At 42.6% G+C, this 13,046-nt stretch overlaps 1 protein-coding gene across 1 annotated transcript; it reads right to left on the reverse strand.

The window, feature by feature from the left end:
• Positions 1 to 502: 502 nt before the first annotated feature.
• LOC136529425 (uncharacterized) lies at positions 503 to 2,922 on the reverse strand. The gene is made up of 2 exons (XM_066522498.1): positions 2,545 to 2,922; positions 503 to 875 (listed from the first exon to the last, which is right to left on the reverse strand). The coding sequence occupies exons 1-2, from the start codon at positions 2,732 to 2,734 to the stop codon at positions 754 to 756; spliced, it is 312 nt and encodes a 103-aa protein (XP_066378595.1). The 5' UTR covers positions 2,735 to 2,922; the 3' UTR covers positions 503 to 753.
• Between the last annotated feature and the right edge of the window lie 10,124 nt (positions 2,923 to 13,046).

The following is a 13,046-nucleotide window of genomic DNA, read 5'->3' on the forward strand; positions in this document are numbered from 1 at the left end:
CAGCATCAGCTGGTTTATCAGCCACAAAAACCATCAGCCGAACAGGGCCAACTGTCTGCGTTGGGGCTGGCTTAAGTTGTGTGAATGACGAAAGGTCGAAAGCCTAGACACATTACACACACTGGCCCTGGTACCTCCTCAATACATCCTATACCTGGATTGTTACAGAAAAAAAACTAATAATAATTCCTTCCAATAATTCGCATTCCAATATTACGGAGCGTTTATTCACCACAGGGTCACCACCCTGCCGGCCATGTAGTTGTTGGTTATGTACTGCCCAATGTGGTTCTAAGTTCTTATTTATCAAACTATAATAGGTAGCCCTCCTGCTTGTTCGTTTTAAAAAAAATCACTGCCGGAAACATTTGAAACTGTTAGGTAGCAAAAATTTTACATTCATACTCATCCACACCACTTCACTCGTGCATTTTATGCTTATGAACAGCAGTCACAAAATGCTTCAGCAGCAACTGGTAATTCAGAAATCAGACAAACAGGACCACATTCAGTACCAAAGCATGATAGGCTGATAGGTCAACGTTATCTCATAATGAACAACTTCACGTGGTAACATAATGTTGTGATGACACATTACGGTGGTGTTTATATGTACAGATTACTTGCCACGCTGTCGACTTTAGACAAAGGTTAAAAGAAACAAAGAATGAGACAGGTAAAAACATGTTTGCCCGCATTATGTCCTTGGATAGTTGGATGAGCCAATCGAACCACGTGGGCATCATTGCTTCTTCAAATAGGAGGTATGTTGGAAAAGGAGAAACCCTTGTACCCTTTGTAAGCATAATATGCTATTCTTGTGTAGTAGAACCCTGGGATGAACATTACCACACCCAGAACTGCAAAGAAAATGCCTGTATCCAAAAAAAAAATGGGGCTAGAGATCAGGTCAAGAATGCTAAAAGTATATTTTATATTGATAATTTGTATATTTATTGTAATTCTTTTTACATAAATGCTACTTCCTCTGTTCTTTGAACGAGGTTCGGACCAAATAGTTTAGCCTGTTTAGGGCAGTCCCAATGGTGCATTGATGATGGTTTCTATCCTCATTAAATGACTTGCCACGTAGGCAAAATGCTGGCATGACAACGTAATTAATGAAGAAAGAGAGCAAAAATCATAGAAATGATTTCTTCATGAAGAAACCAGGTCTACTCTTGACCCAATGCACCAAGAAACCATGAAATCGCTATTGGGGAGAAACCACCAGTTTCTAGGGAGCTCGTGTCGCACTCCCATTGGAGGAAAAGATAGAGTTGGGAGAGAGAAAGAGAAAATAGTTATTACTCATAGAAACCATGGGTTGGAAAGCAGTACTTTTTTGGTGCGATATCCTATGTTATAGAAACTACTAGTTTCTTTCATTGGGACTGCCCTAATAGTACAACAGCCATGTCTGAAACGACAAACTTTCCAGGACGGAGGTAGTCCTGACTACTGAGCATTATATACTGGATGAGAACTTTTGAAGAGTTAAACACTCGTGCACACTCTCAAACAATTGTATTTGGAGAAGGCAAAAAAAAAAAAAAAAAACACAATTCTGTATGTTATCAAACCATTCTTAGAAATAAATAACATGCATCGCAATGCAAAGGATTTTGTATCCCTCGACTGAACTAAGACCCCTTTGGAATGCGGGTTTTCCCCGTTTCCTGTGTTTTTCATGTGAAAATGAACTAAATCCTATGAATTTTCTATACGGTTCATGTGAAATTCCTACGTTCCAAATGGGCCACAAACATTTTTTTCTTTCTGCAGGAACATGTGTCCTTTGGCACATTGATGGGCTTGACGTCAGTAACCATAGCTAAAAATCATTAAATTGATCCAATTTGCACACAAAGCCACGGTTCGTTGCCTATATAATTGTAATCAAACAAATGGGATTTTTATGGCTTCATTGAAGTAGTTAGCCTTGGCTCAGAGTTGTATAAGTCTCAAACAAACTCAAGGATCTTAGTCTCCGAAAACTAAGAAAGCAAACAGAGCACACGGGCAATGCTCCAGGATTTCCTATCTTTATTAGAAGAACACTCTCACCAGAGGGTCCAGTTTTACACAATCCCCATGGTTGTTTGAATCCTACTTATATGATCTGCAATAATTGTTTGGCATGATCTAAATATGATCCAAACAGCATAACAAAAAACTAAAGTTTCAGATAGGTCATCCAAACAACATACTTTTTCCTATATCTTTATTAGCAGAAAACCTACCAGAGGTTTACAGTTATATACATTCGACATGATTGTTTAAACTTTTATGATCTACAAGGAAGCCTTTTGGTTGTCTTCAGAAAGCATGAACGTGAAACATTCTTTCTAGTAAAAGGATCTAAAAGAACATATTACAGATAGGTAGATCGACTAATGATCCAGGGCCCTAGAGAAAACTTAAATAATTATTAATCGTCCCCTTCGTATTAGTGCTAAGCCTAGCCAATCCCAAGTTCCAAAGTCAGCACCCAAATCGTACGACAATGAATTGAAATCCAATCAGGTACTAGTTTTGCCTCACCGTGGGCGCGGTCACCGCCGACCTGGTGCGCGGCCATGAAGGATCCCGCGACGACACCGAGGACGCCGAACGCGAGGAGCGCGGCGGCAAAGGCGATTTCCTTGACTGGCGCGCCACGCGGGCCTCCCACCGCGCCGCCGACCAGGTCGTCGTCGTCGGTGATGGAGAAGGCGTGGTCCACGTACGCCATTCCGATGAATCCCGCGGCGCGGGTAAGGTGGGCACTCGCCTCGCCTGGCTGCGGGTACGGTGGTTTCGCGATCTGGAAACTCGTGGAAGAATCGGGGAAAGCGCGGGAGGGGAGGAGGCGGAAGCTTGGGAGGCGGGCAAAGGCGACGATGAAGAGTCAGATGGGCGCTGTCGATTCTCGCGGTCGTTGCGGGGTCTTAGCTCTGGAATCTGACAGTTTTTTTTGTTCATCAATCCCCCCCCCCCCCCCCCCCCCCCCCCTTATTGATTGATCACAGGATGTGCCAATTTAAAGTTAAGTTACAATATTATTTTACAGTTTAATTATAGTGTAAGACAAGGTCATCTCAAGCCCTTGAACTACAAATAAGTCTGATTTTAGTTAGCCAATAATGTTTTACGTTTAAATATATTATAAAGGGCATATTTGGTTGAAGGCTTGTAGATTTACTTAGAAAGTTGATGCTTTTTTGCCTGTTTAGGCAAGTTTATAATAGAGTTGTTTGATTTGAGTTGTGTGCCTAATAATGCTAAAAAGTAAAGATGATTATAATTAACCTATACTTCTATAAGTTGACTAAAAAATAAACGATTTAGGTTAGTACTATTATTTTTAGTTAATAAAATGGAAATAATTTTTTTTATCCATGTTAAATAGAAAATTTCTTATGAAATATGTATGTTAAAAGATAAGCAAATCTACTCCATCTACTCCATATTGAATAGAAAATTTCTCGCATACATATATTTAGGGGGTGTTTGGCATGGCTCCTCTCGAGGGGCTCCTCGAGAGGAGCCAAAGCCGTTTTGTAGGAACCACAATTTGTAGCTCCTCCAACATGGCTCCGGCTCCTCTGCTTTTTGCTGAAAACGACTCCTCCAGAAATAAAACGTTTGGCAGGGCTCCTCCGCAGGAGCCAGAGCCGGAGCTAGAGAGGAGCCCTGCCAAACAGACCCTTAATGTAAAAATCTTCACATAATCTAATGAAAAGTATGAATATTTTCATAACTATCCTTTTTCATTGTTTCTTAAGTGGCCAAAAATAATCAATAGATAACTAAAAAGAAAATCGCACTAGGCAAACATGGCATGATTTACTTGTGAGGATTTTTTCGCATAGAGTTTGTGTATATAGTGTCCATTATTAAATAGTTACAGTAGATAATGTTAAAGAAATATGTTGACTAGTTTGGTGATTAAGGCAGGCAAGCAAACATCATAGACGATAGAGCAAGTGAATAATTCCTCTCCTATGAGATTGAAGCCACTTTTGTGATGCCTTTGTTTACTACTGCTTATGTACAATTTCATGGACTCAGAATGCTTTTGGCTTGAATAAATTTTGTTATAAGATCTACTGATTCTTGGACTTTTATTTGAGGGAGCGAAATTTTTCACCTTTACTCCCTCCGTTCTCGAATATAAGGCATGCACGTATTTCAAAATTCAAACTTTGTTATCTTTGACTAATAATTAGTCTAATTATATCAAAAGTTTATTTTATAAAAGTAGTTACATTATATTTGTATTTAGAAATACTTTCTAATGATTAAACTTGTATTCCTATAAAGTATGTATTATAAGAGGAGTCATAAGTCAAACTATATTTTTGAAGACCGCACCAAGTCAAATCACGCCTTATATTCGGGGAGTAAATAGGCCTGATCACCGGCCCCTGGCTCACCGTGCCCCTTCCTGTGGTGCCCGGCCCGTGCCCCATGACTCTTTGAACATACCTTTGAAACACGAAACACTTGCAACATAAAATACTTAAATGCAACATAAGTCTGAAAGCAGATGAAACATTTAGAATATACACTTGCAACATATGTGTGAAACATATGCAATATCTAGATAAAACACTTGCAACTTGCAACATAAAAACACTTATTGCAACATAAGAATGAAACAACTGAAATATTTCGAACATACTCTTACAACATATGTGTAAAACATATGCAACATCCATATAAAAAAAGCTTGCAACATATGTTTGAAATAGATGAAACATTTTTAACAAACACTTGCAACATGCCTCTAAAACACTTGCAACATATGCTACATCCCGGCCTACTTTTGCAACATCCATATGAAACACTTGCAACATACCTATAACATCCTCGGTGTTACACCTTAAATCATTTACTAAAACATGTCATGAACATGATGTTTATGTGTTAATGCATGTGATAGAATGTATAGATAAATTTCTTGTAACTTAAAATGATCAATAAAAATGTTAAATGAAAGTTGATTCAATATCTCATGTATATCAAGTAGGGTTGAAAACCAATTTTTATTAAGCAAAAATACTATAGAACATGTGTGTGATACTTAAATAAAGTTTAAAGTACAAACTTTGTAGATGACAGTGAAATACTTGATGTTGAAAAATGATATTACTAACTAATATTTCTACTAGCCTAGAAATTGCAAATTGAAATCAAGTTCAGCTAAAAAACTTAGAAAATTTTCAAGTTTATCAACTGCTAGACATTGCTATGTTTAGCAAATTATTTTGAGAGATTGGGTTAAGGGATGGTGTATTGTTATAGTTCGATTTGGTAGTCTCATATGCCATCTTGAGTATGGTGAAGATGGTTAATGTCCAGAAGCAATCGTTTAGTTTTTTATATGCGCTTTAAAATTCGTGCACGACACAGTTTCGGGTTGGTTGGCCGCGTGGGCGCGGTCACCACGCTCGGGCATTCGATGTCGCCATGCTGTCTGTCCCGCGTGCACGTACGCTGCCATGCGTGGATGGCCACGGTTGCTCGGGCCTAGCTGTGGTCTGTCCGTCACTGGCTCCTAGCGCGCGGAGCCGCCGCTACTGCTTGCGCAGTCAGGCGGTGCTGCCGCCGGTCCCGCCGTGCTGTCGCACTGCGACTCGCCCCACGCCGTGCCGCAGCTGCTGTCGGTGCCGTCGCCTCACCGTCATGTCTGTGCCTCACTCTGCATCTCTACGCCACTGCCGGCCCAGTGCGATGCCGCCTCTGTCGCGCGCACATGGTTGGGCTCGCCGTCACCTTATCATTAATGGCACTACGACGCGTGGGCCATGCCGGTCACAAATGCACGTGCCTGTTTGCTAGCGCCTATGTGTGGGCCTCCATGATCACGCCGACCGCATCCCACCAAGGCGAGGCAGAGCCGAGCCCACCTGCCGCGCCCTGTCTCTCTCTTTCTCTCTTTCTCCCTCAGTTGCCATCATCGAGCCGCGCCATCAAATTACCTAGCGAGCGACCACCTCCATTCAATTCATCGCATCCACGGCTTCACCATCTTGTTCTCCCACTGCCTGACCCCACCCAGCCTTGAAGCGCGCATGGCCAAGCTCCAATTTTGGAGTTTCCCCACCGCCGGGACGATAAGGCCGCATCTGGTCGTGGATGTGGGTTGCCCTCCTATCATCCCTCATGAACCAATTAACCTGCACCACTAGCTTCACCATGCCTCCCTCTCCACCTTGCGCACGTCAACAAAACCGCTACCGCCTCCCCGTCGTCGCTGACACGACCGTGCCACCATGGTGCGCTGTCGCACGGCTCGACCGCACATGACCAGCCCTCTTCTGCCATCCTCCATCCCAACCGTCACCTCGTCTAGGTCCACGGTAGTATACTTATGCTCCCTCGCTAGCCAATTAGGTTCTTAGGTGCTCTAGATCATCGGGGCAGCTACGCCGCCATCGCAGACTATCATGCATCGCTGCAACTCGCTCCAGCGCGTCCCGTCACCCCTCGCCGCCGCTTAGCATAGCCACCAAGATCGGAGATGGTGATCGACCCGTTAGGTGGCCTCCCGTCGGTCCCAGGTGGCCGGCGTAGGCGCTCAGTGCCGCCGCTCGCCGCGTCACCGTGCACTGAGTTGCCGGGGATGCGCGCGAGGGAATTCTAGGGAAGCCAGGGGGTTAAGTGAGAAGGTTTGAGAGAGAGGGGGAAATAGCATTAGGACTTAGTTGTAATTCGAGAGAAGTGCGAGGTCTATTTTGCAAAAACGCCAACGCGCGCGAGATTTCCTCCCGCCGTGGACTATTTCGCGTGCGGGTCGGCCTCGGGTGGGCCGCGCCTATGGGCCACTTCGCACGCGGGCGCTGTGTCATGCAGGCTGCACGTGTGGGCCGTGCGGGAGGTTTCGTTTTTCTTTTCCTAAGGAAATAGAAATAGTTTTCTAATTTAATTTTTGAGCTGATCTTTGGTAAATCATATAAAAATCATGTTTATGTCCAAAAATCATGAAACAAATTTTGTTAGGTTCCTAAAATTGTGCTCTATCTGTTAGTGTATTTAGTTCATATATACATGTTGATACCAGGAGCTATTAAATCATTTGAAAGTGCTCAATATTATTAAGTTAATTATTGTAGGAATTTTTGTGGCAAATTAGTGATAGATTTAGTCATGAAAATTTTATAGTAGCGTCATGGTATTATTATGTGCACACTGTAATTTTTGTAGCTTTAGAATAGACTAAACATTAGGATAGTTAAATGCTCTTTGTTTCAATATGCATTAAATCATTAGTAGAAATAAAGATATATCCTTAATTTGCCAAGCTAAGGGTTTGTTAGTTGAATCCAACACATTGCTTGATGAAGATGATAGTTAGCTTAGTACCTTAGTCATTAGAGCTAGCTTAGTAGCTTAGTATGCGTATTCTTATTTTAAGAGTTGTTGTTGCATAAATGCTAAGTGTTGTATCATCATCGCATGCATATAGAGAACGAGTTGGTGGAGATCGTGACCATCGACGATCACGAGTTCGAGGAGATCATCAAGGAGTATGAGGAGGAGGTCCTAGAGCCGCCACTGACTGACTTAGCTAACACCACGCCTACCCAAGACAAGCCCCGGTGCATAACCCTTATTTTTGATAATCACTATATATATATGCGTGTGATGTGCATTTACGTTACAGGAATTTTATGAAAACCACATGCATAGATATAACTGTCCTATGAGTTCTACTAGTACATGTTCGAGTAGCTGCTATACTTAGGTTTTCGGTAGCGTGAGTAACCTACCGTTACTCACAATAGGTGATTATTATAGTTACTCTCGTGATAAAACAATGAAAGGAAAAATGGAGATATGGTAGGGATATGGTATAGGTATTGGTGGGTGTAACAGGTTGTGTCCCATGGCCAACGGGGCTTAGCTTGGTTGCACTGTTTTCCCTATTTGTGTCGATTAAGGACCGTCCATTGCTGTGGATGGTAGTCAGGTCACATACTTATTATCCTGAGCACATACTTACTTATGGGAGCAGGAAGGCTCGTTACGCTCTTGTCATGGGTTTCGGCTCTTTTCGGACCGACTGATTAGAGGCGGAGAAAGGTGAAGGTCTAAGCACCATACCGAGACCGGGTCTCAAGTGTGGGGGCTTGAAGTCCAAGTTTGGATGGGGACCTGAACCTCGTAACAAGAGTGGAATGGGTTGGTCTTGTTTGTGCCTGGGGCATAAACGGGGCGTGTGTTTTGGGTTACCCAGGTGGGATACATTGGTTCACGAATCGCCATTTTCTGTGAGATGGTACGACTTGGCTATGGTCTAGCACCGTAGTAAGAACTAAAAGATGAAAGATGGTGAAATGGTTCTGATGGCTCAACCCTTGCTTGAAAGTAGAATATGTGCTTACCTAGAATGGTTAGCTAATAAAGTAATCATGTCTGCTAATAAAACTTGACTGTAAGGATGAACTATTAGTAACACTTTTCGTAAACAAAAAGAAAACAACAAACCCATATTGCCTATCATACTCCTTGGTAAGCACATTGTGTACTCGGGGTTTATTTTACCCCTGTTGTAGGTGCAGCTTGAGGAGTAGCTCTTGTGTGGAGGATTCTTCTGGTGGGCATAGATGGATCCTTGTATTGATTCCGCTAAATGTTTATTTTTATTCCGCTTCTTAATTATCGCACTCTAAACTTTGGTATTATAATAAATGATTTCCAAGAATTCTGGTTGTATAAAATAGACTAAGTATTGTAAGCTTGATCTCATTATTGGATTCTGGACGCAAAACGTGGATTGTTTCGAGTTCTCCCCTGGGGTGTGCACGGCGGAACTGTCCGATATAGCTCTCTTTCGAGGTGCTTAGTGTCTAGTGGAAGACGAACGTGCTCCAAAAGCGTGTTATTTTGGGCGGTTCTGCCACAGGTGGTATCAGAGCCCAATAATGAATCTACGAGTTTAAAAACTATTTTCAAAACCTAAAATTTGACCAACAAAAGCTTTGCGATAAGTAGAATATGATAAATTACGTAAATAATTATAAACCCTAGTAATATGGTCTATCTAGGATAGTGGCACTAGTTTTATCTAATCAATCTTCTATAGGTACACTAACTTACGCTGCATAAGAATCGTTTAGCGTATGGGAAGTGAGTGTGCGTTGTGCCAAAAATTTTATACGAATGCTTCTATATTCTGGCTTGAGCGAACGAATAGGTCGATCCATGCATCATGAAAAGAGAATCTTGCTTAAACTAAACTCCCCCACATGTATAATTTTTGGGTAGTAAATTGATAGGATAATAAATAAAGATAAATGCTTTAACTCTTAAGGAAAAGCCTCGCTAGTAACCATTTATTGGGCCTTATCATCTTTTTAGCCTTTTTTTCTAAATAGGGAGGCCTTGTCCCTAATGGTGGGTTCCTATCTGTTCACAGATGAACCTGAGGTCTAGGCGTGGGAGCCCTAGTGTTGGGACGGGCCGTGGTGTTGGTGAAGACTAGGGCGAAAATGGTCGTGGCGATGCCAACGGGGAGAGCCACGAGGCCCCATTCCTTGGTCCTCCTCCTCCACCACCACCACCGCCTCCGATGACCTATGCCGAGATGATGGCTAAAATGTTGGCTGCTTATTGTGAGTATTGGCTTTGGTGGCTTCGCCCATGGAGGCCCTGGTGGTAATGGCGGGAACGGGGGCGATGCCCGCGGTCCCAAGAGGTCCTGTTCCTATCAGAACTTCTTGGGGACACACCCGCCCATGTTCCCACCGACTACTGAGCCTCTGGACATGGAGTATTGGCTTCGTATTCTAAAGCAAAAGTTTCAGCTGCTCAATGTGACTGATGAGCAGAAGGTGCGCTTTACCGCACATCAGCTTCTGGGATCTGCTAGTGCTTGGTGGGATATTTTCAATGCCATGCAGCCTGTGGACCACCATGTGACTTGGCGGGAGTTTACCACTGCTTTCCGTTAGTACTATATTCCTACCGGTTTGCTGAATAGGAAGCTATCCGAGTTTCTAGAGCTAAAGCAAGGAAACATGACTATGATAGAGTATGTGAACAAGTTCAACCATCTTGCACAGTATGCTGGGACTCATGTGGATTCTGATGAGAAGAAGATGGAACGTTTTAATCGTGGTCTCTCTTGCATCTTGCAAGAGAAGCTATATACATGGGGCTATCAGACCTTTGGTGCTTTGATGAATGCTGCCATTGCTATGGAGGGACTTCAGCGTGACTCTCAGGTTGAGTGGAAGTGCAAGAGGGTGATCACTGGGTCTTCTAGTCACCCACAGTCGCAAAAGGTATAGGTTATGAGGAGGGTGTCCTATCACTCTCTGGGTGGACAGTCATCTTGCCAGACTCAACAGACTCACTAGGCATCTCCCACTCAGTACCGTGCACCTACTCAGCACGTACAACAGCCTCAGGGACAGCAGGTTCTGCCTCGTCAGGGACGGGGGAACAAGCTGGGTGCTTGTTTTAAGTGTGGCAAGGAAGGCCACTATGCTCGTGAGTGCCCTAGAATCAGCTTACTCAGTCTTCTTAGCCTTCAGCCAACTCTCATTTGGTTAAGAGGACTATCATCAGGAAGAAGGTGCCCATGAGCCGCTCGGGACAGGTTAACTTCACCAAGGCCGAGGAGATCCCGCAGGGAGAGCCCGTGATTGCTGGTATGTTCACCATTGATTCCCACCCAGCATATGTATTATTTGATTCTGGTGCATCACATTCATTCATGAGTATGTGGTTTGCACAAAGGCACAATATATCTACTATGGCTATTTCTATTGCCTATAGAATCAGAACTCCGGGTGCGCAGTTGTGCATTAACACTCGGATAGACACAATGAGACTAGTGCTAGCAACTCACTCTTATTGTCTCTAGTTCATGTTATTGCCTGGATAAGGCATAGATGCAATTCTGGGAATGAACTGGTTGAGAAGTTTTGGAGTAGTCCTAAACCTGAGGCAAAGAATTGTTGAGTTGAAGCTTCCTTCTTCTGAGGATAGAATGTCTCTCCTTATGTCTTTAGTTTCCACCCTACCAGTCATTGCTCATACTGAAGCCTCTTCTAATCTTGTCTCTATTCCTATGGTTTATGAGTTTCCGGATGTCTTTCCTGAAGATCTACTTGGGTTACCACCGGATAGTGATGTGGAGTTTTCCATTGAGTTAGAACCTGGTACTGCTCCTATTTCGCGGCGTCCCTACCGCATGGCTCCAAAGGAACTAGCTGAGATAAAGAAATAGTTAGAAGAATTGTTGGAGAAGGGATTCATTCGTCTTAGTTCTTCACCATGGGGTTGTCCAGCTATTTTTGTGAAGAAGAAGGATGCACTCTTCGGATGTGTGTGGATTATCGTCCTCTCAATGAGGTAACCATTAAGAACAAGTATCCTTTACCTCATATTGATACTTTGTTCGATCAGTTGGCTGGTGCCAAGGTATTTTCAAAGATTGATCTTCATGCCTGTTTGCTAGCACCTGCGCATGGGCCTCCACGATCATGCCGACCGCATCCCACCAAGGCATTGGTGGCACACTGTTGTATGACCAACTGGCTGGGCGACTGGCGTTGGTGGCACACTGTTGTCTCCTCATGTGCCCCTGTGCGGGAGTGTAGCACGCTTGGCACCGCCGCTGGCAATAGGCAAATCCTCACTGCATGAGAAACATGACGATTCACTCAACTGCATGGAAACTAGCATTGCAGGTCAATTTGTTATTTAAGCCACTTCAGTTTCCTATGGCAGTTCCTTTTTGAAGAAAACATCCCTTGCCACTCTTTCCATAATCACAGTCTCTAAAAAAGGTTATATCTCCTTTGGCACTCTTTTATGCAGAGTCCTTGCTTATTCATAGTTATATTTCCTGACCAACCACTTCTTTTTTTGAGTCAGGGATTTGAGGATCCTGTTATCTTGTCTATCTAACAATTGAATTGTTGTTGTTGTTTGTTTGCAACCAAAATGCAACAACAAAAATGCAAAACGACGTAATCATAAGATGATTTGTTGTTCTTGCTATTATATGAACATTGTTATTGTTTTTCAAACAAAATAATAAAATATTCCTGCATATTGGGTGTTTGGATTCTCGAAGAAATAGCATCCACGTATCTGTACTACATAGATGTGACCACGCTGGTGCTTTAGGTGCTTAAATATTGGCCCTAGGCATGCAAATTCATGAGCTCCGCCACTGCTCCCAGTAATGCATGAACTATGCTAAATAAGGATGTTGCCAGCCTTCCCAAGTTATGCACAACAACAACAACAACAACAACAACAACAACAACAACAACAACAACATAGCCTTTCAGTCCCAAGCAAGTTGGGGTAGGCTAGAGTTGAAACCCACCAAGAGCCCCAAGTCACGGTTCCTTCCCAAGTTATGCAAGAAAAAGAAAAAGGAAAAGAAGTCCTTTTTGCTTTTCCAAACAATCCACTTTGTCCACTTGAACCCATGAATAAAATTTAGGTTTAATTTACTACCTCAAACTATTTAAATTGGTCCATTCTACCCCCATTGAGATTTGTCGTTTTGTTTCCACATGTACAAGTTGAGTTTTTAGTTAAAATTTTGTGGGTTATGAAAGGATATGATGTCCTATGTTAGAAAAATACATGAACTTTTCATGGTTATTTTTGTAGGCTAGGAGCATCATACTTATTTAACCCTTGAGATACAAATTTGCATGGAAGTAATCATATAAAATTCTCAATGTATTTTTCTAACATAGGACATCATATCCTCAGTCACCTGACAAAAACCTGAACTTAAAACTCATCTTGTGTGGTGAGAAAAAAGACAAATCTTGTTTTTGGGGGTGGAGTGGGGGTGTAGATTGGACCAATCTAAATAGTTTGAGAGAATAAATCCAACCTAACTTTTGCTTAGTGGGTTAAGTGGACGAAGTGGATTGTTTTGGTTGTAAAATGGATTTCTTCAAAAAAAGAAGAAGGAAAAACCTTCTCCAGTTCATCACTGCTACACCTTTGATGCAACTGAATACAAAAGTAGGAAATGATGTGGAGGATCAATTGTGGATGGTTGGGATAATTTGTGATAA

The sequence above is a fragment of the Miscanthus floridulus genome, chromosome 19 (assembly GCF_019320115.1).
Source record: "Miscanthus floridulus cultivar M001 chromosome 19, ASM1932011v1, whole genome shotgun sequence".
Classification (NCBI taxonomy): Eukaryota; Viridiplantae; Streptophyta; class Magnoliopsida; order Poales; family Poaceae; genus Miscanthus; species Miscanthus floridulus.

Bases quoted from the DNA above. Each gene is read 5' to 3' on its own strand.
- LOC136529425 (XM_066522498.1), bottom strand. From the start codon at position 2,734: ATGGCGTACGTGGACCACGCCTTCTCCATCACCGACGACGACGACCTG. The intron at 876-2,544 runs GTGAGGCAAAAC...TTTTGGATACAG, and splicing joins CGGCGGTGACCGCGCCCACG to GCATTTTCTTTGCAGTTCTG.